General features: G+C 44.3%; 2 protein-coding genes across 21 annotated transcripts in view; both read left to right on the top strand.

Moving 5' to 3' along the window:
• VAV1 (vav guanine nucleotide exchange factor 1) overlaps positions 1-10,210 on the top strand; it is a 73,774-nt gene extending 63,564 nt beyond the window's left edge. For 4 of the 5 annotated variants that reach the window (XM_033173446.1, XM_033173447.1, XM_033173448.1 and 1 more), the window contains 5 exons: positions 2,606-2,722; positions 4,675-4,762; positions 6,162-6,276; positions 8,265-8,416; positions 9,944-10,210. In XM_033173446.1, coding sequence (XP_033029337.1) covers positions 2,606-2,722; positions 4,675-4,762; positions 6,162-6,276; positions 8,265-8,416; positions 9,944-9,997 — 526 coding nt within the window. In that variant the 3' untranslated portion in view covers positions 9,998-10,210. Of the gene's footprint in view, positions 1-2,605; positions 2,723-4,674; positions 4,763-4,887; positions 4,929-6,161; positions 6,277-8,264; positions 8,417-9,943 lie in introns of those variants that run through there. The other variant, XM_033173450.1, reaches the window with a different exon arrangement.
• A 6,120-nt stretch (positions 10,211-16,330) lies between these two features.
• The window catches only part of SMARCA4 (SWI/SNF related, matrix associated, actin dependent regulator of chromatin, subfamily a, member 4), a 64,764-nt gene continuing 53,885 nt past the window's right edge, over positions 16,331-27,209 (top strand). For 15 of the 16 annotated variants that reach the window (XM_033172930.1, XM_033172929.1, XM_033172924.1 and 12 more), the window contains exons 1-3: positions 16,331-16,468; positions 23,328-23,416; positions 25,185-25,434. In XM_033172930.1, the coding sequence (XP_033028821.1) occupies positions 25,213-25,434 (222 nt within the window). In that variant the 5' untranslated portion in view covers positions 16,331-16,468; positions 23,328-23,416; positions 25,185-25,212. The remainder of the gene's footprint in view (positions 16,469-23,327; positions 23,417-25,184; positions 25,435-27,209) is intronic. The other variant, XM_033172915.1, reaches the window with a different exon arrangement.

Here is a 27,209-nt window from a genome sequence, read left to right as displayed (position 1 = left end):
TATGGAAACGAATATTCACCTACTGGTTAACTCTTTGGCATAGATTACCCAGCCATTATCTCGTCCAATGTCTTTGGCGTGACGAATTTGCAAACCCTTGGACTGGGAAAATCCACGCCAAACTTCTGTCTTTTGGAATCTCTCCTTTAGATTCACTTAAATTAGACCCTGCTTTGGCAAAAAGATTAATCAAACAAAGACTGGACGATTTGGAGCTGCAGCGTAATCATATGCTGGGTGGGGGTGTCTGCTCGCCTCGGAATTTTGGAGTTACTCCAATACATCATGTCCCTCTATACCTATCCTCCCTCTCCACTGCTGGGCACCGATTCGCTTTCACCAAAGCGAGGTTTAATGTTTTTCCTTCTAATGTCCTGAGACATAGATTTTCCAAGGGCCTAGTTTCCGCCTTCTGTGATTGTGATAAAAAGTCAACGGAATCTCTCCATCATATAATCTTTATCTGTTCCCTGCATAGTGAGGCTCGGGCAAAATTACTAAGACCAATAACTCAGAAACTTACAGGTGCACCAGCTGAGTCACACCTTGCCTTACTCCTGCAAGACAATGACTCCTATACAACCTTGCAGGTGGCAAGGTTTCTAAACTCTGTCATATCTCAAAAAAGGCGCTGTGGCCAACTACACGACTTCTAATTTTTTTGTTTTCTGCTCCCTGGTTGCAATTTTAAAACTTGTATTTGTGCTGTGGTTTGTTTCCCTATGACTCCAGGGTCTATGGTTTGCTGTAACTTTATGTCATATATTACATATTTTATGTTTTTATGGGCTTATAGCCGCAATAAAATTTGAAATTTGAAATTTGAAATTTGAATTTGCTGTGAGGTTTTCCCATGCTATTGATATTTAAATGTGTTTATCCCATATCAGAAGTTCAGAGCTGTTACACCAAGCTGAGAGCAGGGTCTTCTTCTTTTTTGGCAATCACTCATAGCCGAGTAAGATTGTCTTCCATAAACACGGTTTTAACAGTGAGTTCGTAAGTGACTGCGGAGGCCAATTCTGGATCCACACGTCCTTCCACAGTGGGGACATAGGTTTCTGGGCAGGAAGTTGATCATGGTGAGGGTTTGCCAAGCGTGCCTTCTGTCGCGGTCACTCTCTCAGACCTGAGCAGCACCCCCGGACGTTTAACGGTCTATTGGTAACTGCCCCAACGACATATGGTATATCCGCTGCCACCAGCCAGTATTCACTCTGGCAATGAATAACTCACTTCAGATTCAGATTGTGGTAAAAATAAACATGTTTCTTTATTGTTTGTACAAAGCGTAATGGTGTCAAATGACTTGGTAAAACGTTTAATATAACTGTATGGTTATTCAGATAAGTATATTTCAATTCTCTACCTAGTATTCCAATAACTATCCCTAATGCCTCCTGTTAATTATTCAATCTGCTCTAGCTCTGCTCATTAGCTCATCTCCCTCTCTCTATCCCCCTCTAACTCAACTCAACTCAACTGCCTAACTTCCAACCTCTAACTGTCTTTTCTATCCTCTCTAACTGCCATCCTTCCACACTCTAATTGCCTGGAGAGCTCCCATTGGTCAATCTCCTCCCTGCCAAGTTAACCCATAGAGAACCTTTAGGAGTGAAACGCCACATCTCCTTCCTCTTAGCACATTTCTCCCTTTCATCCTGAGTTCAACCGTCTTCAAAGTCCATGACACCTTTGGTAAAGGCTGTTCTCCAGTTGGAGTGCTTGCAGGCCAGTGTTTCCCATTTATCGGTGTTTATACAGTACTACATTTTTAAAGATTTGCCCTGAGAGAGTCTTTAAACCTCTTTTGTTGACCACATGCATTATGCTTTCCATTTTTAAGTTTGGAATAGATTAGTTGCTTTAGAAGATGATAATTAGACACCCGAACAACATGACCAGTCTAACGAAGCTGGTGTTGAAGAATCATTGCTTTGACACTGGTGATCTTTGCTTCTTCCAGTACACTGGCTACCTCTTTGCTTTGTCTATGTGAGTAAGAGCATTTATAACAACAATACGCTGATAAAGAGACTGAAAAGAGTCTCAATTCAGAAATAATAATTACAAACCAGCAATCATATCAGCAAAAGATTCTGGGAGTTGCTAGAAGGACTCTGTTGGAAGGAACTTTAAATCTCTCCGCCATCTTGCAGCCCATCAGATTAACCGTGAACTCGTTAAAGTTGCTCTGACCACCTTGAAATTAGTCATGGTTCTGACAAGGCAGTGCTATAAAGAACTAGGCATATTACCCATATGTGACAAGGATATCCCTCCAAATAAAAAGCAGACCACTGGCATTAGTTTGCCTGCCTTCCCAAGTTATATGTTAAATTTTTCGGAGACACCGTTGATTAACAGGAAGAGGACAGTTTTCTCCCATGCTCTCCATTTCATTGTTACACTAGAACAGGCATTCATTTGAAGATTTTATGAGAACACTGATAGTTACATTGAATAAAAATAAGGCACATAGGATTTCTCATGCTGCTTAGAACTTCCACCTTCTCTCTTTTGTGGTGGTGGTAAACTATGGGGTACAGAGACACCCAGTGACCAAATGCTGTACTGCAATTAACAAACACCCCTCATTGTACAGGTATGCAGGACCCATGGAACGGGCAGAAGCAGAACAGACCCTGGCAAGTCGTTCAGATGGGACTTTCCTGGTGCGGCAGAGAATCAAGGATGCAACTGAATTTGCCATCAGCATCAAGTAATGTTAGAATTGCTCCCCACACTAGAAAATCAGGGTAGAGAAGGAGATTTGTATGTGCAGTATAGTGGTACCTCGGTTTTCAAATGTCTCCGTTGACAAACATTTCGGAACTTGAATACTGTAAACCCGGAAGTAAATGCTTCGGTTTTCGAACGCACCTCGGAAATCAAACCGGAAACATGGCTTCCATATTGAGTTTTCAGTTTTCAAAAGTTTCAGAACTTGAGCGGTCTTCCAGAATGGATTACGTTTGAAAACCGAGACACCACTCTATAATAAAAGGAAAGAAGGGAAGAAACCTTGAAGCTGGCAAAGTTTAGAAAATCATAACTTTTTAATAAATAATTAGCTGACCCGGCCACACGTTGCTGTGGCTGATTTAGTGAAATGGGAAAGGAAGGTACAGTATAAAAGAGAAGTCGTGTGTCTTTCCACAGGTTTTTGCGTTTAAGTTCAGGTTCGGTCTTTTCTGTTTTCCTGCTCATTTTTTTCTTCGTGGGGGGGGGGCGGGTAAGTGGGGACGTATGTATGGTGGAAAGTTGTGGAAGATGCGTGTGACATCTTCCATCTTACCTTGGAAGTTTTTTGTCCAACAGAAGTTGTGGTAGGGATGTTTTTGTCTTGGCCTGGGTTTGGAGGTGGAGCCCAGGAGTCAGCAAAAGTGGCGTTTGGGGCTGGCCTGGCTCTTTAGCCGGTGGAGGCGGCGTGGCAAACGCAGAAAAGGCGACATCGGCGTTTGCGGCCAGCCTGGCTCTCCAGCCAGTCGAGGTTGTGCCGTTTTCATCATCATCATCACAATTTTATTATTTCTCCCCCTCCCACCACTGGCGGAGGAAGAGGATTGTGGGGGGAGCACACCGCCCCCAGCAGCGCAATCCCGGTGGGGTGCCATCGTGGCTGCCCCCCTGCCTGCGCTGGGCACCATGCCCCCAGGATGCACCCCCCGCTCCTATAGTACCTTATCTGCTTGACACCTGATGGGAGGGTGTTCCACAGGGTAGGTGCCACTACCAAGAAGGCCCTCTGCCTGGTTCCCTGTAACTTCACTTCTCACAGTGAGGGAACTGCCAGAAGGCCCTCAGAGCTGGACCTCAGTGCCTGAACTAAATGACAGTGGCGGAGATGCTCCTTCAGGTATGCAGGGCTGAGGCAAGTACTCTTTGGTGAGAGAGCCCCAGCAGAGATTTAAATAGAGCATGGAAATACAGGATGTTAAGACCTTTAAAATACCCCCTTCTAAGTTGCTTCCAAAGTTTCCCACTTCCCTTAGCACAGAAAGAGATCACCAGTTCAGTAAGGTAAAGAGAGCTTACTTACAAACTCTTCAGAGGTCAGATTCATGCGCTTTTCCATACAGCAGCGAGAAAATACAGGCAGTACAACTTAGTTTCAGAATTGGTAAGAGTTTCTAAATTATTTGTATAGAAACACAAAGATGGCTTGCTAAAGCCATACAGTCTAAGTTGGATGCTCCAGCTTAGACATCCTTACACAGTGGAAGGAAAAAGAACAAAGAGTTTGGTAGCCCTTCCTCTCAGGTAAGGCCTGTGACCTAGCTAAGCCTGGCAGGACAGCTTACTCTAGGATCCTAACCCCTTCAAGCATTAATTAGATTTAAGCATGTTGGTTATACAAGGCTGATTTATCCTAAATTATCGTGTCAATTTTTGTCCCAGCCTCTCATTAAGAAGGAATCTACAGCACGCCAACAGTTGTAAATATATACGTACTATCCTTGGTTTCTTCTTCGCAGTTGAAGCATTGCCTTATTTCAAATGCCAGCATTACCGGTAATTTTGACTTTGAATGAGGCAGGCACCTCAGTTCTATCTCTTAGCTTAGAGCTCTTCTAAACGAGGTTATGTGACCCGTTGTTGCCAATTGTTAACAATGCTGTGCAGAAATGGGAAACCATTAAGCCAACTGTCATGTGGATTTGTGTCCCTCAGGTTCAACGCTGAAGTCAAGCACATCAAAATACAGACCAAGGAGGGTTTGTATCGCATCACAGAGAAGAAAGCCTTCAAAGGACTTATAGTAAGAATCTGTTTTCCCTTCTGTCTTCACGGTAACTGTTACACCTGAGGAGAAGAATGGGGGTCAGGGGAACAAAATGAAAGGAAGTTGGAGGGAGAGTGAAGGCAAACATATCTCTATTTCAGTTCCAGGACAGGCAGAAGTGATATCTTTGGCAAGCACCATCACAATAGTGATGATGGCAAAGGGCCAAACCAGGCAATGCATAGGATGGTAATTAAGAAGGTGCATGAATAGTCTCTCTACAGTTGGGGCTGTTTCGTTTAAGTGAAAAGCAATCACCCAAGCTGTGATCAGAAGCAAAAGAGCACAATGCAGAGGAGCTGCTTAACCCTTCCCTTTAGGGCACATCACCCTGCCCCTTTCCCAAGGAAAACTCATGGTTTAGCGCTGAATCGGAACAAGTGGCAATTGGGTTTCCTGCAGATTGCTTTTTGTTCCAATTCAGCGCCAAAGAGTGGGTTTCCTGGGGAAAGCGGTAGGACAAAGGCAAAATCCCTCAGACCCATGCCTAGAAAGCACAAGACAAGCGAGAAACATCTTGTACCCTTAAGGCTCATCCACACTTACTGAAATTTCCTCCACCCTTTCCAGGCACGGTTAGCTCTTTAAAGCTCTAACAGGTTTAACTCCGAGGGCCTTCTGGTGGTTCCCTCATTACAAGAAGTGAGGTTACAAGGAACCAGGCAAAGGGCCTTCTCGGTAGTGGCACCTGCTGTATTCGTATATTCTGTTGGAAGCTGCCCAAAGTGGCTGGGGCAATCCAGTCAGATGGGCAGGATAAAAACAACAAGATGTTGTTGTAAGTGTCCAAGCACCCCCCCCTTTTTTTTTTTTTTTTTTTTTGCTCTGGAGCTTTCCCCATGAAAACCCACTCGTTAAAGCTCAATTGGAGCAAATGGCAATCCATGGGAAACCCAAATTGACATTTGCTCCAACAGAGTGCGAAAGGGCAGGTTTTCATGGGACAGCTGGGGGGGGGGGAATACACTCATGCATGGAGCTTTCCTGTGCCTGGAAAGAGTGGGGCAAAAGGTAAGTGTGAATAAGCCATTAGTCTGCTTAATATCAGCTTCTACAAGATAAGTTTTCTAGATAGGGCAAGACAGGGTGAGAAAATATGGGGTGACTAGAATGAATCATCTAGTGAGTGGACAAATGAAAGGAACATGTTAAATATCCCCACCTCTGCTGTCCCTGCACTCAATAATGGCAGCCACCAGACTGCTGAGAGGCTGTTTATACATCTTCTATGTAATCTATAGTTGAGCTTTCGCAAGTGAATGAGTTAGATATGCCTTACCAGCTACACATGCTGCCTTTCCTCCTCTCCAGGGGGCATATTGTGCAAGCTTTAGGATGTTTGCCTGTATGAATAAACTCTTCTTTCTCTCTCTAGGAGCTGGTACAGTTTTACCAAGAGAACTCCCTGAAGGATTGCTTCAAGACCCTCGACACCGTGCTACAGTTCTCCTTCAAAGAGCCTGGGAACAGAACAGTGCCCAGGGCCTCTGGTGTGTGCGATCTGAGTCTCATCTCTACAGTTTCAAGACACAGGGGAAGTCAGGGGGCAATAAAAAGCAAGATATAGGAAAGCAATGGAGGCTTGCTGTGCTTCTCTGGGGTTATTCTGTGGCAAGAGACACATAGGTACAAGGTCTTCCAGGCAGAGAATGCAATCAGAGCTGTCCATGAGTGCAAGTTTTTTGCACCATGTAGACAACACCATCATGTGCCAACCCCCCCCCCTTTTACATTTAATCTGGATTTCTGGTTGCAGTGGCAATCTATTATTATTATTAACCTGCCCTTCCACCCAAAGATCCCAGAGTGTGTTACAAGATTAAAACACAGCTTGTTCACACAATTGCGGGGGGGGGGGGGGTTGTCACATTTAATATGGCTTTCAATGGATGGTCTTGCCACATCCATGCCTCCATTTCCTCCTCAACAGAGCATGACCCAGCCACTGTTTTTGGCAGCCCAAACTACAGTGGTACCTTGGTTCTCAAACTTAATCCATTCCGTTCCAAAACCAAGGCGTGCTTTCCCATAGAAAGTAATGCAAAACGGATTGATCTGTTCCAGACTTTTAAAAACAACCCCTAAAACAGCAATTTCACATGAATTTTACTATCTAACGAGACCATTGATCCATAAAATAAAAGCAATAATCAATTTACTGTACTATAAAATAAATAAGACAATGTTGTAGATGATAAAAAAAAAAAAAAAAAAATTTCTTACCTGCACGTTGATAGTCATCGTTTGGATGCATTTCCACAGTCACACAATCTATCAATCAGTAGCTGAACTGGGTTCCACACATTCACAAAAACAAATTAACTGAAAAAGCCTAAAAAACAGAAATGCAAAATAAATAGCAAAAACAAAAGACCAAACTTAATCAGTTCCGGAAGTCCGTTTGACTTCTGAAATGTTCGAAAACCAAGGCGCAGCTTCTGATGGGTGCAGGCGCTCCAGAAACAATAGCCAACAGCCGCATTGGACATTCGGCTTCTGAAAAACATTCAAAAACCAGAACACTTACTTCCGGGTTTTCGGCGTTTGGGAACCAAGGGGTATGAGTACCAAGGCGTTTGAGAGCCAAGGTACCACTGTATACAAATGTGTCTTGTCTCCAGTTGCCAGATGCAGAAGGCACATCAGAATTTCAACAATCTGGTTCAGGGGAGCTATTCTCTTAACACATTTTCAACACAAGGTCCAAACTCCATGGTCTAGCCTGTGTTGACTAGCATGTGATGATAGATAGATGATAGACTAGGCAATTTCCTACCTTCCTTCAGTGGTGCCTGGCTTTCTCTGTGTTTAATTCCACCTGTCAGTCTACTGCATCTTAGGGAGATGGAGGCTGAAGAGCAGACATAATATTGAGGTCAGCTGCGTATGCAAAATACCAGGACTGGATCATATAACTTGCATTATTTTGCATAGTAGTGCTGTGAAGATCAGGCCTTCCATACCTTCTCAATCCTCTTTGGCTAACATGCACATAAGGAAGCTCTACATCTGTCACTCTTATCTGGACAGAGCACAAAAGGGAAATCTTCCAGATCTCTCCAAATTCTGCAGAGAGAAAGGGTTGGAGCATGCAGACTGTCAAGGCCTGGAATTGATAGTGTCATGCCTGTTCATATCCTGTAGGCCAGAGCTTTCCAAACTGTGTGTTGTGACATGTCCGTGTGTCGGCTGCAGCGTGCAGGTGTGTCGCGCAAATGCTCCCAAAGCTGGAAAGGGGTTAGTTTAACCTCCAGTTTGCTAGTAAAACTGAATTGCTGTGTTGAGAAATGACGCTTGTCTAAAAAGTATGTCACCAACATGGAAAGTTTGGAAAGCAATGCTGTATGCATTTGTTGACCACAATCACTTTTAACTTCTACATCATGCTCTCTGCCTTCCAAGTGGTGTGCAGTTTCAGGATTGTGATAAGCATCCCCTTTATTGTTTCCATGCCTAACTCTTTATTATTCCTTGACAGGCAAAAGCTGCAAGTACTTTGGTTCAGCTAAGGCTCGCTACAATTTCTGTGCAAGAGACCGGACAGAACTGTCCCTCACAGAGGGAGACATCATAAAGATTCTCAACAAGAAAGGGCAGCCAGGATGGTGGAAGGGAGAGGTCTATGGCCGGGTGAGCACCTTTGCAGCCATACCACTCTGAGCTGCTTGCCTTGGAGAATGTGGTACATTTAGAACAAACTGAGACCAATATACACCCCTCACCTCTGAAGTGAATTAATTTTGGAGCCAAAAGAAATATTGGGGACCTGTCAGGACTTTTTGCCCTATTCCAATAGCACTAATGCAACTGTGTAGAGGTAGATGCCTTCAGCTACACACAATAACACTAACACACTTTGGCCATTTTTAAGCAAGGCAATGTGCAGTTGCATTTCAAGTGGCTAGCTACATGGGCTGTTTGTCAGCTGGGAGCTGGTGTGTGTGCCCCAGTTGAATTGGGACCAGAACTGGGTTCATCTCTGAGGCAAGGATTACAGAGGGGCCAAAATAGAGGCAGAGTCTGAGTATGGAACAGGGCAATCCATCCAACAAGCACTAGACAGAACAAAAGCCAAGGCCAGGAGCAGCTGAAGTTGCAGGCAGGGAGATGGTCCAAACACAGCAACCACTACAAGGGATACCTAGAGCCAGAGCAGGGGCAAAAGCTCCTGGGGGTTGAGCCCTTTTTGCCCCATGGGCAGCTCACCCTGCCCCCGCCCCCCCCCATGCATGCAGAACCCAGGCACTGGGTTCATCCAAGAAGTCAGCAGTAGAAACTGGGAAGTGGGGAGCACAGGCTAGGAACCACAGACCTACTCAAAGCCATAATAATAATAATAATAATAATAATAATAATAATACTTTTTTATTTATACCCCTGAGCCAAACCGGGCTCAGGGCGGCTAACACCAATAAAATCACAACAAAAACATAAAACAAATTCATTAAAATACAAGCTGGTCTGATGTAGATACGATCATGGCCAAGCTGGGTCAGGAGAATCCAACAAATTATTTAGGGAAGTGAAGCTGTGGTGGACCCAACAGAACAATTCTGCTCCTTATTCCTCTTTTCTGTATCGCTGCATGGTTCACCATGGCACCAATACAGAAACTAGGAAGCTGCCAGTTAAAATACCAAGTTGATTCCAGCACTGCTTGAATGTACCGGTATATTAACTGGGCTGCTGATGTGTACTGGGAGAGCTTTGAGAGCCTGAGGTATGATAGGAGTAAGAGACCTCTTATCTATCTGCAGTTTTCTCCCTCCATCTCCCACATAAACGCATCCCTGCCACATCACCAGGAAACAATAATTATATAGTCCCCAGAACATGTTGAACTGAGAAAGATGGTAGAACACTAGCCTACATTGCTGTCAGTCCATGAAATGATGTCACAGTTGCTATTGGGGTAGCTGCTAAAAAATGAAATGCCTCCAGTGAGGTTACACTGTGTATGTCAACACAAAGCTGCTGAGGCTAGAACCTCATTTGAATGGTTAATCTCCAGCATCTACCAGTAGCTGAGAGTTTGCTAGACTGGACTTGCACCAACATCAGGAAAAAAATATTGTTGGCATCTTGAAGTCTGTAGCTCTCGCCCTGGCCTGATAGGACTCTCCAATCATTCCTTATATTGATGTGCTTTCTCTACAGGTTGGCTGGTTCCCAGCAAACTATGTGGAGGAAGATTATTCAGAGTATTGCTGATGGCACACCCAGTTGGGTGCATTGAAGGATTCTTTTGCAGCTCATCCTGGGACAACCACAGAATCATTTTCCTGTAGCCATTGCTGTGCAAAAACTATTATTTATGAACTCTCTTTAATTCCCCTCACAGTGGTTTCTGACCTCCACTGTGTGTTCTTAATGTCAAATAAACTGGGTGAGAACCTGGTTGTAACTGCCAAAAAGCAAACCGCATCATCATCAGAATCATGTGTGTGAAAAAATAAAACTACAACATGAAAGGCTGCTTTTTTTTAACACCACAATTGCTCATAGCCACAAAGATATTGCGATCCAAGTTTCCTTTGAGTGTCCATAATAGCTTCATATCCCAGCATGCAATCTCCACGTTTTCTGCATGGTATCCTTGATGTGGAACAAATGCGTTTGGAAACTGCCAACATTCAAATGTAGTCTCCCTAGACCCTTATTCACTACTGTATTGTTATTCTTCATTACCTTAATACTGCCCACAAAAAGCCCATGTCGTTTTTCAGGCAGATGCCTTGGTAGTAGTAGCAGCTTCCACCTGAGGCTCTGGATCACTGCCCTGCTGCTTGGTCTGTTTTGCGTTCCAAGCCTGTCATCCAGAAGGAAGGTATCAATGAGGCCACAGAGAAAGACCAGAGATTCTAAAGTCTTGGGACTCCCAGGTTTCTCCTTCTAGTGGGAAACCAGTTGTCTGGGGGAAGGCAATTTGTTGAGCCTGGGCTAAGATAAAAAGGGTCTGCGTGTGCATTCAAAGTTGTCAAAAGCATGTCAACACACACCACCTGAGCCACAGAACTTGGGTTGTGATTTTTGACTATAATATTCAACTTCAACAACGACAGGATAAAACTGGAAATACAGTGGTACCTTGGTTTTTTAACATCTCCATTGATGAACATTTCGGTTTAGAAATGCCGTAAACCCGGAAGTAAATGCTTTGGTTTTTGAACATGCCTTGGAAGTCGAACATGCCACGTGGTTTCCACTGCGTGCAAGATCCTGAGGCCTAGCTGTCAGCTGTTGAGTTTTCAGTTTTCGAACGTTTCAGAACTCAAACAGTCTTCTGGAACAGATTACGTTCAAAAACCAAGGTATCTGAAGAAGTGTGCATGCACACGAAAGCTAATACCAAGAACAAACTTAGTTGGTCTCTAAGGTGCTACTGGAAGGAATTTTTTTTATTTTTTATTTTGTTTTGACTATGGCAGACCAACACGGCTACCTACCTGTAATGAGGTACCACTGTAACTGTTAAAAACAATTTGTTTCTGAAAGACAAAATTTTCTTCTATGTTTTCCTGCCTGTACTAACTAGCCATAGTCAACCAGCTGGTGCTTCTTTACAAACGTAACAGGACCGCCCCCCCCCAAAAAAATTGGGTGTTTTCCCTAGGGCTGGGTGAATTCTGGCTGGAAGCTTCCCAGAGTGGCTGGGGCAACCCAGTCAGATGGGCAGAGCACCAATAAATTATTATTATTATTATTATTATTATTATTTATACATCATGATATATCACCAGCTAAATATCATGATATCTGAAGAATGGAGCTATGTAGAGGCACTGGCTAGCTTTACAGTTTTTCCCACATCATGATTTTTGCATAGCAAGTACACACACACACACTAGGGATAGCAACGTATCAATACATTGTTAAAAACCGGTTTGTAGTCCACATTGTGTCATTGTTTCATAATATTCAACATGGCAATATATCGTGAATCACAGTGTGTGTACTATGTAAAAAAATCGCAATGTGGGAAAAACCATGAAGCCAGTCATTGCATCTCATGATTCCTTCTGTCCCTGTTGCTCTGTACTATAAAATGACAGTTGTAACAATATGTTAAAGGTAAGTAAAAATGTATCAGTTTTAGACCCCTAAGCAGTAGCAGTTTCCAGGACATTACCCTGTTTACATAGTTACATCTTTATTTCAGACATCTTGATACAGTGGTACCTTGGTTCTCGAACGGCTTAGTTGTTAAAGAAATCAGCTCCCGAATGCAGCAAACCCAGAAGTAAGTATTCTGGTTTGCGAACGTTTTTCAGAAGCCGAACGTCCAACATGGCTTCTGCTTGAGTGAAGGAAGCTCCTGCAGCCAATCGGAAGCCACTCCATGGTTTTCAAATGGTTTCGGGAGACAAACGGACAACCAAAACAGATTAAGTTCGAGAACCAAGGTTCCACTGTATATTGGTGATGTTTAGCTGGTGATATATCACAATGTTGAAAGCCAGACATTGCTCAGCCCTAATACACATCATGATTTGTGATATATTGCCAGGTCAAAAATTATGAAACTGATATCATAATACTGGTTTTCGGTGATATATCAATATACTGGCCTGTCCTTGTTTTTCCCCAGACTAGCATTTATATACCATTAAAAAAAATACATTAGTTATCATTAGATCTGATCTCTTAGGGTTTGTTCACACTTCTGTTTGCCCTGCTGCTTTCCCCTGAGAAAACCTGCTCTTTACCGCTGAATTGGAGCAAACATCAGCTGGGAAAAACTGCTCAGACTTATGCCTAGAAAGCACGCGACAAGCAGAAAACCTCTCAGACCTGTGCTTTGTACACACAGGGCAAGCGAAGTGTGGATGAGCCCTTACCTAATACCTGTAAAGGGTTTTGCTCCTATGGTAAAGGAATGGTACTACCTAAAATGCCCTCTCTAAAGTATCAAGTATTAAGATTTTTGAATATTTGGAATCAGATTTTGGAAGACTATTCAGCCTCAGCATCCTATCTAAATTAAACTGATAGGCCATTTAATTTATATCCACACAACAAGTAACTAAAGGCAACTTAGTTCTAACTCTAAAAACTAAATCTAAATATATATAAAGTATTTAGGAACAAGGAAATGAAAAACTCAAGGAAACCATGTAATACCTTCTTCTAGCTCCAACTGTCAGCTAGAAATGAGTAGATTCAAACAGTTACTGTGATGACCTCATTTACCAACCAGCATTGTTGTGTAAGCATGACCTCATAGAGGAAAGAGAGAAGAAATATGATTGGCTGAGTAGATGCTGCTGCTTCTTAAAGGTGAGAATACTAAGCTTCAAAATTTTCTTGCTTGGTAGGCTAGTGGCAGTACTAGCCATAGTCAATCCAGCTGATTGTTCTTTACAAACTTGTCAAAATGCCCAACATTTTTGGGTTGTTTCCCCCTCTAACCAGCATTTACATACCAACATAACAAAGAAAAAAATGATACATATGTCATCAGAGCAGTTCTCTTACATGATAAGGAACTTTGCCCACATAATAACAGAATACAGCTACCTGTAACATCCTATCTACCGTAATCTGAACTTTAAAAATCCTAAATAATTGGAAAACCTCTAAACCTAAATGCAATACAAAAATATTTTTAAAATAGTAATTTTAGGACAATCAAAAATGAACAAATCAAGAAAACTACTAACATCTCCTTCCAGCTGTGACAGAAATGAGCACATTCATCTACAGTACCTGCTTCATCTACCTACTAGCATTGTTTAGCAAGCATGACCTCATGGAGGACAGACAGAGGGAAAAGGTGATTGGTTGAGCAGATGCAGCTGTTTAGCAAGGCTTTGCACAAGCTATATGATCATATCTTAATATCAGCCTCTTAAAGAAGCTCAGCAGAAATTTTAATCTGGGAGGGGGGGATTGTCAACTGACCAGATAAAAACTTGCCCGGCCTGCTTTTGTCCCCTTAAAAGAAATGGATCTGCAGAAATATTCAGGTGAAGCTTCTTCCTGGCATAGATCTGCTTTTAATCTTCTGTTCAGTACAAAGCTACAAAATTCATGGAGTGCAAAGTTCTGTGAAAGTGAGAACTGGTCACTTTTCATGTTAGTTTTTAATGTAACCAATATGCTCCTTATACAGTACGATCAGAAATTGTTGCTAGTTTTTGGAAACAAATGTGGCATTGCCAAACAACCTCCCTAAGGTCTGCCAATACACTACTTTTCTGCATTCTTCCAACCATTTGCTGTAATAGATTATGAATTTATTCCAAATAATTTGAAAATAAGGCATAACAGAAGTAATCAAGTTGCTCCGGGTATATCACCTTTGATGCCAATATTTATTATCCAAATTTTTTAAGGCAATGGTTTGTCTACCATAATTCTTGTTTCTTTTTTCCCTAGTGCAAGGAAAGATCCTTCGATTTGGGTGCTCAACCCTTTCCCCACCCAGAGCTGCCCTGATCAAACCTGGAATTTTTCTGTGATAATACTAAGGGCAGAAGGGGTTGGTGGGATTTGGAGTACATCTCCAGTGTATTGTTTGACATTATCTGAACACTTGCCTTATTAGCACGATTATATTATACGTAGCTGCCCTGTCCTCCTGGCCTGGGCACTGTCACCAGCCCTGCTTCTAATAATTATAATTAACAACAACAACAACAACAACAATGTTATTAATCATACCCTGCCCATCTGGCTGGGTTTCCCTAGCCACTCTGGCGGCTTACAGCACATTTAAAAAATTGTAAAACATTAGACATTAAAAATTTCCTGATACAGGGTTGCCTTCAGATGTCTTCTAAAAACCAGATAGTTGTTTGATGGGAGGGCGTTCCACACGGCGGGTGCCACCACCGAGAAGGCCCTCTGCCTGGTTCCCTGTAGCCTCACGTCTCACAGAGAGGGAACCACCATAAGGCCCTCGGCACTGGACCTCAGTGTCTGGGCTGAACAATGGGGGTGGAGACGCTCCTTCAGGTATACTGGACCAAGGCCATTTAGGGCTTTAAAGGTCAGCACCAGAAATGGTGTTCTAGAGCTGATCTGGGGGGAGAATTGCTTCTGTGAAGGGCAGGATGGCCAGAACAGCAACGGGCATCATATGTAGTAGCTGGGTACTATTGGACTAGTACCCAGGAGGACAGGGTTCAAGTCCCCGCTCAACCATGAAGTCCACTGGGCAACCTTGGGGGCTGGTTGTCATCTCAGCTTAGCTCACCTTGCTGGGTTGTTACTGTGAGGATAAAATAGGGATGGGAACAGTGTACACCATCTTGAGCTCCTCTGAGGAAAAAAAGTGGGAACTCCCTACCTATTGATATCAAGCAGGTAACACCTTAACAGTATTACCACTGTTTATTAAATTTGTATACTACCCTTCACAGAGGGCAGCTCACAACAGAATGCTTTTCTGGCGCCTGCTATTTTTCTTAAAAATATAAAGCAGTATAGACATGCAAGAAATAATAATAAAACCGTTCTTGTTTGTGCTTAATAAATGTTGTGGTGTTTTTTTTAATATTTTAAGTATTTTGTTAAGTTTTGAAGTGTAGATTTTAATTTGTAATTTTAATTTTTTTTTGCAAACAAGTGGCACATCAATTTTAACGGAATGATGAGATGAAACTGCTTTTTGTGGGCTGCTCTTTTTTGTAGGCTAAAAGGCGGGGTACAAATACTGCTAAACAAAAAAAAAACTAATTATTTAAAAGCGCCTCCCCCACCCACCCCCTTCTGTGTGTGTGTGTGTATACCTGCCCTGTTGCTTCACACGGGGTTTACGTGTGCTTGAAAATAATGTGACATGTTTAAAGGAGCTAAAGGAGAACGTGGGAAAACAGCCTCCCCCCCCCGCCCCCAATAATCTCAGCCGCAGTGGCGGCACTATTGCGCACGCGCACCACCAGCCGACGCCGGCTTCTGTGCGCGTGTTGGGGGAAGGGAAGAGAGAGCCCCGCGCGCGACTCGCTCTGGAGAAGCGCGTCCCCCGCGCCTTGCCTTGCCTCTCCCCTCCCTCTGACAAAGGAGCGCGAAACCTTCTCCTTCCGCTGCTTACATTGGCTGAAGCTGGCGTGAAGGGGCGGGGCCTTCCCCGAGAGTTGGAAAGCCCGCCTTCCGAAAGGTGCTCGGCTGTGATACGATGCCAAAGCTGTCCCCTGAATCTGTATCCTATGCTACGCCGACGCTCTCTAGTCCTTATTCAACTGGCGGAGGGTGGATGGAGCGGGGAGGAGGGGCCCCGGGGCGGGAACACAAATGCGACGTCTCCCTATTGGCCAGCCGGCGACTGAAGGGGAATTTCCCCCCCCTCTTCCCCTGATTGGCTCTGCCAGGCGGAGAGAACTCTCTTCCCATTGGGTTGGAAGAAAAAGAGAAGGCCGGTTCAGCCGAGAGGGAGCACGCCCGTAACGGCGCGTCCCCATGGGCGCGCGCGCGTGTGTGCGCGTACGCACGCACGCACGCACGCGGGCGAGAAACCTGTTCTGCCTGTTGGGTGAGCGAGCGCGGTGACCGAGCGCCTTCTTGGTTATAGCGCTCCCTCAGTCGGGGACGCGCGGCGGGGGAGGGGAGCGAGAGCATCTCTCTCACACGCGCGACGGCGGCGGTAGCGGCGGCTCCAGCTCCTCCTTTGTTCGCCTCCACACACCCCATCTCGCCCGCTCTTAGAGATACCGGGCCGCCCGGCTGGCGGGGGCCGGCACGGTAAGGGGTGGGGTCGGGTCGGGGGGGGGATGTGGGGGGTGAGGGAGGGTTGACCGCGCACGCGCGTGGATGGATGGATGGATGGATGAAAGAAATGTACAGCCGTGTGAACGAGGAGGGAGGGGGATCGTGAGGAGGGGGCCGCGAGGCGGGGGGGGGGAGGATGACCTTCGGAGCGTCGTGTGTGGTGGAAGTGGGGGGTGCGCCGTTATTTCGCCTCACCTGCCGCGCGGGGGTGGGGGTGGGGGGTCGGCGGAATTGAGGGTAAGCGGATAAAGGCGTGTGCCCGCGTCCCCGCCTCCTCGCTCACCCCCCCCCCACAGCATCTTTCCTTTCTTCATGTTCCCCCCACCCGAAAGTACCCCCTCCCAGCATTTCGTACCCCAGTCTCAGCACCGATTTTGGCGTGTCGTTTCATAGATATTGTTAATGTCCTTAAAAATAAAATCATTCAGGATGAGAGTGTGGGGCAGTTTCCAGCCATCCAGGTTTTTTAATTCATTCATTCATTCATTCACTTCTTATCCGTGTTCTATCATACCTGCATTTTGTCCTCTCTTGACCCGCCTAAACCCTTCGACTTCCCCAGAGCTGTAATAGGTAACTGTTAAAAATCTGCACCCCTACCCCCCAGCAAGAGAAATGCATGTGGATGGATTTGCAACTGGTTCAGAATAAATAATGTATTGTGGTATTGACGGTCAGTTTTCCCCCACCGGTACAGTATTAGCAACATTTAAGTGTTACGTTAACATTTCAGAATAATAGTTGATAGGTATGATTTATATTGTACTATGTAGCAGCCTAAATGGGAATAAAAATTCTATTATGTCGATGTGATATTAAAACCACCCATGCGCAACCGGAAACCAGTTCTAATGGGCCTAATATTGGCCACCACCAGCCCAGTATTACTCGCCACTCACCCTCCTGCACCCACCAGCCCAGCACCTTCACTTGCCATTCTTGCTTCCACTTCTATAATCCAGTGTCTCCTGCTTCAAGCCAACATCTCCAGGGACAGTACTTCTTCTTGTTGTTGTTGTTTATTTGTACCCTGCATTTTCCCTTGACAGGGCTCAAGGCAGCTTACAGATAAAATAGGAACAACTAAAAACATAGGGGGGGACGATAGAACCATAGAATTTTAGAGTTGGAAGGGACCCTCAGGGTCGTCTAGTCCACCCACTTGCAATGCAGGAATTTGCAGCTGTCCTAATTATTAAAAAACAATTAAACAGTAATAGAATTAAAACTATATCTATAAAGCTCTCTCTCGATATATGATCTATTAAAAACATACAGATAATTACAATAAAAGCATCACAGCACCAGCCCTTTCATTAATAGCAGTCAGTTCCAGAAAGCTTGTTGGAACAAGAAAGTCTTCACCTGCTTACAAAAGCACAGCAAGAAGGGAGCCAGTCTAACTTCTCTAGAGAGGGAGTTCCAAAGTCTGAGCAGCCACTGAGAAGGTCGATCACTTGCTCCTCCACTTAGCATCAGCAGGTCTCTGTAGCATCACTGTTGATTCAGAGTAGAAGATAGCCAATTTCTAATGGATCACCTAGTATCAACTGGTGGCTGGGATTGCTGTGACTAGTGTGTCTTGGTCTGATCTATCTCTTAAACAAACATGCATATTCAGGATTGCTTGACACACCTTTCATTTATGCTGTAACTGTTAAAAAGAGCTGCATGTGTACCGGTATACCCTTACACATAACAAGCATAAGAGGAACATGAGAATTTTAGTTTTGCTGCTTAGAGACCTTACAGGACTCTTCCCTGACCCTGTTGTGCACTATAGCATGGCTCTAGCTATCTCCTTCACACACTTCCTTATTCCCAAGGACTGACAGATTAATGCTACTACTGTACTCCATCGTTATTCCTTGTAGTTTCTTGTACAATAGCAGTATTTTCCCAGTTGCTTTTCCTACAATTTTTGAAGGTATTGGACAAGATATTTAGTATTTTTATTGATTTTTTTTAATGTAATGAATCTTGGTAAATAAATTTATTAAATAAATGGGTGACCCATCTCCAGGCTCATATAGCCAGCTAGGGATGGAGGCTCTTTCTGTCCTGCCCTCCTAGTTCTCTTCACTCCTTTGCATATTCATCTTCTTTTGTTCTCCCTTCACAGCTTGCTTGCCCCTTGTTTACTCTCCTCCAGTCCCCTCTGCCCTTTGGTTTTTCTGGAAGCCTTGAATAAAATAGGAATGTCATCAAGGCAGTGGGATCTCTCTGTGCGGGTTCTTAGAGGTATCTTTTCCTGTTCTCTTTTTTCTTCTTGTTTATTTTTAAGCTATTGCCTTATTTTATTGTGAAAAACTTCATTTAAAAAAGAAAGAAAGAAAGAAAGAAAGAAATGGCATGAGCCTCCCTCATGCTGGTTTAATATTCCTAGAAGTGCTGCTCAGAGTAAGTTCTCCATTCCAGAGTCCATTGCAAATTGCAAAGTACTCATTATGTTTATACAGTGTGTGAATTTGTGTGACTATTTGTCACTTTCTCTGTCTTGTGCTTCGATTATGACGGACTGATGCTGCTTTCACTCTCTCTGGACATCCAGCATGTCATGAGAATGCCCTTCTTTACCCTGCCAAAGTTGTTATGTGCAGGGGACCAGTAAGCTAGGCTATTTTCCACTGCACATTGGAGCAAAAGGGAAGTTTGTGCTGTTCTTTTGATGACAGCATGATAGGTATGACAGGCCCCTTACTGAGCTACAGCATTTGCTTAGTCTGGCCACCTTCTGGAGCCAGCCATTGACACATCCAGCATTTTCTCAAGGAACCTAGGAAATTGAGTTCTGCATCCTTCTTTCTTCACAGATGCACTCCCCTTCTGAACCATGAGCACTCCCCTTCTGAACCATTCTTGCACTCCCCTTCTGAACCATTCTTCCCATTACTCCGGACTCTCCTCACAGACAGTGCCCTTTTCCTTTCAGCCTCTCCCACATGCTCACTGCTCTTTCCCACCCTGCTTTTTCTGGGGAAATTGCATTTCTCTTATTTCTTGTGCCATTCACCGACCCACCCACACCATTTCCTTTGCTCCTTCAGTGTATCTCCTTGCCACTTTACCCAAGGGTCACAGTTACCCATTATCTTTTTGAAATGTTTTCTTTGTCAACAGCCCAACCACTCTTTAACTCCTCTCTTTTTTGGCAGAATTCTGCAGAAAATTGAAATATTTGCCTTGCTGAGATAATTGGGGCTCAGAAATAATACATAATAGTACTGAATGCATTCATCCATAGCACTGATTCATTGGTTTAGCTTTATGAGGAGCAAGCCTTGTGTTTGCTTCTCTTCTCCAGTGCAGCTGTGAAGAGGCACTAAAAGCATTTGCTCCCATTTTGGACTAACTGTAGTTTGTGACATCCAAACCCAGAAATATTGCAGTTAGTCTTAACTGTGCTTAGATGAAACAAGCCAACGTCAAGCTGCTTGTTTTTGCTAGTCGTAGTTGACATTAACTACAATTTGTAATTCACATGTAATGCTATACCATGGAAGCTTCCAATCTTGCAGGCGTGGTGGAGGAGGGGTTAATAAGCAAGTCCTAGGCTTGGTTCACCCCATCCTTGTAACCTAAAACTGTGTTTAGCATTAGGTGTGAAGCAGGCCATTGTATAAGCTGCAAAACAGATGTCACATGTACTTGGTTCCAGTGTTAGAAATTCAGGTATATAAGCTAGGTGCCTAATGGCTTCTTAAACCAAGTTTACAGTCACCAAAACAGGATGTATAGTTGCCATTTTTGGGCAATACAGTTTTAAAAGTATGCAGCCTGGGAGTCATTTTGGACTCAAAGCTCTCCATGGAGGTGCAGGTCAATTCTGTGTCCAGGGCAGCTGTCTACCAGCTCCATCTGGTATGCTGGCTGAGACCCTACCTGCCCGCAGACTGTCTCGCCAGAGTGATGCATGCTCTGATTATCTGCCGCTTGGACTACTGCAATGCGCTCCATGTGGGACTACCTTTGAAGATGACCCAGAAACTACAATTAATCCAGAATGCGGCAGCTAGACTGGTGACTGGGAGTGGCCGCCGAGACCATATAAGACCGGTCCTGAAAGACATGCATTGGCTCCCAGTATGTTTCCGAGCACAATTCAAAGTGTTGGTGCTGACCTTTAAAGCCCTAAATGGCCTTGGCCCACCCAGTATACCTGAAGGAGTGTCTCCACCCCCATCATTCAACCCGGTCACCGAGGTCCAGCTCCGAGGGCCTTCTTGCGGTTCCCTCCCTGTGAGAAGTGAGGTTACAGGGAACCAGGCAGCGGGCCTTCTCGATAGTGGCACCCACCTTGTGGAACGCCTTCCCATCAGATGTCAAGGAAATAAACAACTATCTGACTTTTAGAAGACATCTGTTTAGGGAAGTTTTTAATCTTTGAAGTTTTATTCTCTTTTTAGTGTTCTGTTGGGAGCCACCCAGAGTAGCTGGGGAAACCCAGCCAGATGAGCAGGGCATAAATAATAAAATTATTATTATTATTATTATTATTATTATTATTCAAATGATGGACTGTTTGTGCTTGGTTCTCAGTTAAACATCTGGCTAGTTCAGATGACAACTTTGAGCTAGGTTAAGAACTTTGAAAATGTAAAGAAGAAAAGTCACTTGATCCAGGGACAGTCCACATATATATTGGCCTATTCCTACCTCTTTTTCTTAGTGGTGACTGCTCCTGCTTAGGCTGCACAAAAAGCATTTTGATTCCAGAAATCCAATCCAATTGTGCAGATAAAATATAATGGATAGAATTTTACAGGATAGGGTATTTGTGTGTGAAAACAGTCCAGATCCAATGATCCCCAGGAATGCAGCTTCCGATGGTGGAGCTGCCAGGCACAATCCTGATGCCCAGGCTTCTTCACTTGGTCACAATTGGTTGAAAGCCAGGTGCAAAATGCACCTGGCGCCTGGCTAATTTTGAACACTGCTTGGCACATTTGGAAGAATGATAGTCAGCAGTGTTAGAAACTCATATATATAAGCTAATCTTCAAATGGCACCTTAAACCTAGTTTACAGTTGCCACAATGAAATGTCTAGGCACCCTTTTTGCTGTGGAGTTTCTTATTGTTTGTTTTTAAGGAAAAAAATATCAAAGCAGCTTACAACATATTGAAACATCAAATAAAACAATCCAGAATAAAACAAATTCAAGCTTCAAGGAAAATATTTCAGATCTTGCTCTAAGTGACATTTTGCTTTCCCCATATTTATTTACCTACTGAATTTAGATAGCTGACCCATAAGAGAAGTACTCAAGGAAGCCAGTGGGGTTTAGTGGCTAGAGTGTCAGACTAGGATCAAATCCCCACTCACTCATGAAACTTCACTGAGTGATCTTAGGCCAGTTACAGCCTCTAAACCTACCTCATAGGATCATTGTAGGGATTAATTTAGGAGGGGATGAACCATGTACTATACTACCTGGAGAAAAGGTGGGATATAAATGCAATGAATAAGCTCTTCTACTTACCTGCTTAAGAAAGCTAGAGGAGCCAGTCAGATGGAGATGTCAGTCACCACCCTGGCATCCAGGCATCTCCCATGTGGTCGTAATTGGATTCACACACCAGTTGCAAAATGCGGCTGGCAAATTTTGAGAACTTAATTTGATTTGATTCTGGCATTTAGTTCTCTCGTTTATTTTATTTATATTTTAATGCTGTATTATTATTTTAACCTGCAGTTTTGAGCTGCCTTGGGGGCTCATATGAGGCTGAGAGGCAGAATATAAATTATTTGATAAATAAATATTTGAATTTAGGCCTCCTTTGGTACAAGTGAATATGTTTATGTCTTCCTTTTCAAAACTGTAACAGAAGCATTACTCTTATTACATTTATGCATAGTGCAGTGTAGGAGTGGGGAGCACATTTTATGGCAATGGGCTTGTTTTAATGTGTTATAAACTGCGGAAGTGGGTGGCGCTGTGGGTTAAACCACAGAGCCTAGGGCTTGCCGATCGGAAGGTTGGCGGTTTGAATCCCCACAACAGGGTGAGCTCCCGTTGCTCAGTCCCTACTCCTGCCAACCTAGCAGTTCGAAAGCATGTCAGAGTGCAAGTAGATAAATAGGTACCACTCCAGCGAGAAGGTAAACAGCGTTTCTGTGCACTGCTCTGGTTCGCCAGAAGCGGCTTAGTCATGCTGGCCACATGACCCGGAAGCTATATGCCGGCTCCCTCGGCCAATAAAGCCAGATGAGTGCTGCAACCCCAGAGTCATCCGCGACTGCACCTAATGGTCAGGGGTCCCTTTACCTTTACCTTTAAAATGTTTTGAGATTTCTTTTCTCTCTTTAAAATATAAAGTGGTCTAGAAATGAAACGAATAAGAAGAAATGCCACCGCAAAAAGGGACACCTAGACATTCCGTTGTGGTGACTGTAACCTAGGTTTAAGGAGCCATTTGGCAATTAGCTTATATATTGCGGGTGGAGAGGGACGCGGGTGGCCCTGTGGTGTAATCCACTGAGCCTCTCGCTTTTTCCTGTAAGACCAATTGCATTTGTTAACAGGTTTACCACACCCATCAGCCAATCACCCATTCCCACCCTCTCACTATATATAAGGGTCTGGTGACTTCTGTTTCAGTGTATCTGAAGAAGTGTGCATGCACACGAAAGCTCATACCAAGAACAAACTTAGTTGGTCTCTAAGGTGCTACTGGAAGGATTTTTTTTTATTATTTTTTTTTTTGACTATATATAACATTTATATATTAGGTTGCTGTGTTGATTTTTTGGTAGGCAGCTGGCATCCTTGAAATGCTAGGGTGTATAGATTTTAAACAGAAAAGTAAGTGCAGTTGTGGTTTTTTCAACAGCATTGGAATAGATACTGACGTTTCAAAGAAATTGCTCATTGCCACGGTGGACAACTGCTATGAGTTAACAAACAACCTGAAATTCACAGGTAGGTGAACTTAAAGGATAAAAAAATCATGTATATTTCAGCTGTTTTTTAAAATGAGAGACTTCAACAAAATACATTTCAGGGTTTTATTTTGGGTAGATTGTGTGTTACTTATCAGCATTTCTATAGTTTGGAATGGAAAAGAGGTTGTTAAATTAACTAAAACTTCATGTTGCTAACACTTTTTAGATAGTGGAAAAAGCTAGGGTCCTCATGGTTGGTTCATTGGGTTTTTTATGCACGTGTGTTAAAACGAGGTATCACCTTGTGCTTGGAGCTAAAGGTCCTCCAGGTTGCCTGAGGATTTTGTCGACTCGTGATGAGTAGCTTTCACTTGTGTATCCATTTACTCCTGTGGAGTTCTTGTTCCTCAGGTGGGCACTTCAGCTTGATTGTTTAAAGTGGTATCTTAGCACTTTTAGTATATGGTGTGAATGTGACAGGACTCAGTAGCCACTTGCCATGTATACAAAATAAAATAAATGTACCTGAGTTGTATACCCTTTGGGCAGAGAGACTGCAAATACCAGAGTGTGCTGACACAATAGCAGTACCTGGAAGTTTAGAGGACATGGATGGACCCTGGCCAATTGATATGGTGAAGGAACGGATTCAAGTTCTCTGCATGCAAAACCCAAGTCCTTGTCTCAAGAGCAGGATCTGGCACTTTTTCATGGTGTATTGAAAATTTCTCTTCTTTGGACTGGGCTCTATCTAGACCTTGCTGGAGAATGTGGGATCCCTAAGGCAGACTCCAGCTGTCTGTGTCTGTACAGACACTTCCTAACTCTCATCTAAAGTCCTGGAGGGCTTGGGACACAACAGCCACAGTAACCCTCTGTTGGTGTCTATCCAGAAGATTTAATGACAAAAAGGAGGGACTGAGAAATATGTTGGCTTATCCTGAGGTGACTGACCCTGCTTTCTAGTACTGGGTGATGAGAGAAGGAAGTGGATTCTAGCCAGGAGCTGGTGTTATCCTTTGTTCTGATGTAACAATATCAATTGAATGGTATCAGATTGTATCTTTTTTAGGAAACAGAAGAAGCAAAAGCCAGCTGGTGTTTTGTACATTAATAACCTTAATAGTAGGATGCTGCTGTGTAGGCTTTGGGAAATTGGAAGAAAGGACTTGTGGCACTGTGTGGGCAGGGCTTGCCTTTAGCCAGTAGCTCCTAGGAATGATGTCAGCTGGTGAGCTGCGATTCAACTGGGGAGTGGCAGGGAGGCGAATGGGGTAAGAGGTACAGCTGGCTGAAAACGCTACTGACAAGGACTATGGGGAAGGCGAGGAAAGAAGGCCACACATCTTTACTCAGCCGGGGGCGTGGGGAGATGCAGATAATGCAGCTTCCTTCTGTGAAGAACATGGAAGGGCTGTCCATGAAATAGTGACAGGTCGGAGACATCTGAACAGGCTATGCTGGGAGAAATGGAAGGGGGGCTTTTGAAGCAAATACACGTACACCAGGAAATAAAGCCTGTTTATCTGCATCACATTAACCTGGTTGCAAGATTTCCTGTGAGCATAAAGGCCCCGATCCATGGATGGGGTGGAAGCAAGTCCCAGTCATATTACATTATCCAAAGGTACTCCACTTATTCTCTCTCTTTTTTCCTTTTTCCTAAGCACAAATGGTGATGTTTCCAGAGCAGCACATAACTATGTTGTGCTTTGAACCACTGATTATGTATTTTTCCTCTGACAATGAAACACAAATGGTTTGGGGGCTTTGTTTCTCACTAATAATGAATTATCTTGCCCTAGGATACTATCTTGAACAACATCGTTGAAAATGTCTACTCCTGATCCTCCAATGGGAGGAACGCCTCGTCCTGGGCCTTCTCCTGGGCCTGGACCTTCTCCTGGTGCTATGCTGGGCCCCAGCCCTGGACCGTCTCCAGGTTCTGCACATAGCATGATGGGCCCCAGCCCCGGGCCACCATCAGCAGGACACCCTATACCACCACAGGGGCCCGGAGGTTATTCTCAGGACAACATGCATCAGATGCATAAGGTAATAAACCACAACATTGCTTTGTCTTTGTGTATATATACCGTATATACGCGAGTATAAGCCGACGCAAATATAAGCCGAGGCACCTAATTTGACCACAAAAAACTGGGAAAACTTATTGACTTGAGCATAAGCCGAGGGTGGGAAATGCAGCAACTACTGGTAAATTTCAAAAATAAAAATAAATAAAATTACATTAATTGAGACATCAGTAGATTAAATGTTTTTGAATATTTATTTCAAAGAAAAACAGGGGCAAGGAGTTCCATAGGCTTGACTCTGCACCACAGGAATAAGCGCTTTCTTTTATTTGCCCCCTCCCCTCTTCCAACAGTTAGGCTTTCCTTTTTATTTCTTTGGTGTATTTTATGTCCAATATTTCCATCCCCCTACAACCTCTATCAATAAATGGGACTGATTCCTGTGTCTGGGGGGTTTTATTTTCAGGCCCTTTTCTTCCCTCCCCAAAGACCCCCTCCCTTCCCAAACAGCCAAGCTGTGAATGGATCCAAAGGAAGATAAGAGTTGCAGAGCTCCTGTGACCTTGCCTCCTCCTGGGCTTTGCAGAGAGGAGGGGGGCAAGAGGCTCTGTTCCTTGACTTGGGGGTCCTCCCTGCACCCTCCCCTTCATCCCAGGGACCCCCTCTTCTCCCCAATGGACCCTTTGCAAGATGAGCAGAGACTCACTGGATTCAGGAGGCGCCAGGGATGCAGCACATGCAGAAGAGAGAGACAAAGGCCCCCTCCTCCTTTTGTAGGTGGGCTTGGTATTTCCTGACCTCTCTAGGAATCCCACTCAATCTTTTTTAACCCTTGGCAAGCCAGTGCCCCCAGCTTCTCTGATCCTGTCCTGTGCCTTTTGCAGGAAAGAGCTTCTCTCCACTTCTCTCCCCCCCCCCAACTGACAGAGGGGGAAGCATTGTGCAGTGCTTCTCCGATCCTCCATTCTGTGCCTTTCTGCTGGTGAGTGGAGGCAGAGGCGTCTTTACCCTTCCAGCTTGTGTCTGGAGGCGCTAGGACCTCGCAGACAGCTGCAAACGCACGGGATGGGATCATGCGGGGATCGGAGAAGACGGAGAAGAGCGTCTCAGATCTCCATCCTGCGCATTTCCTGGTGGGGTGGGGGGGGGAGGGAAGCGGAGAGAAACTCTTTCTCTCCGCTTTTCCTACCCAACCACCTCGCAGACGCGTCTCAGATCTCCATCCTGCGCATTTCCTGGTGGGGTGGGGTGGGGAAGCGGAGAGAAACTCTTTCTCTCCGCTTTTCCTTCCCAACCACCTCGCAGACAGCTGCAAACGCACAGGACGGGATCGGAGAAGATGCCCCCGTCCTGCACATTTCCCGGTGGGGTGGGGGGAGGGATAGGAAAGCGGAGAGAAGCTCTTTCTCTCTGCTTTTCCTTCCCCACCGCCCGCCTCACTTGCGCATAAGCCGAGGGCGACTTTTTCAGCCCAAAAAATGGGCTGAAAAAGTCGGCTTATGCGCAAGTATATACGGTAATGACACTGCTGTGCTCTCCTGGTGTGGAAAAACAAGTGATATTTGTTGCAATCTTCCTTCTTTCAACGACCCCTCCCCAATAAAATGTAGCACATCTCTTCTCAGTCTTATGTTTCAGCATAAGAAGTAGAAGCCTTCCCCTTGCAGGTCCATTCTTTAGAAATTTAATATTTTAGTTCTCTGGTTTTAACCACATAAGGTGACTGTTTCTACGTGGTACTGAGACTTTCCTTTTTCCAGATTGTGTTAACCCCCAATGTTTCAGGCAATTCTT

The sequence above is a fragment of the Lacerta agilis genome, chromosome 16 (assembly GCF_009819535.1).
Source record: "Lacerta agilis isolate rLacAgi1 chromosome 16, rLacAgi1.pri, whole genome shotgun sequence".
Lineage (NCBI taxonomy): Eukaryota > Metazoa > Chordata > Lepidosauria > Squamata > Lacertidae > Lacerta > Lacerta agilis.
Note: the sequence above shows the minus strand (reverse complement) of the source record. Positions and strands in the feature narration are given on the sequence as shown.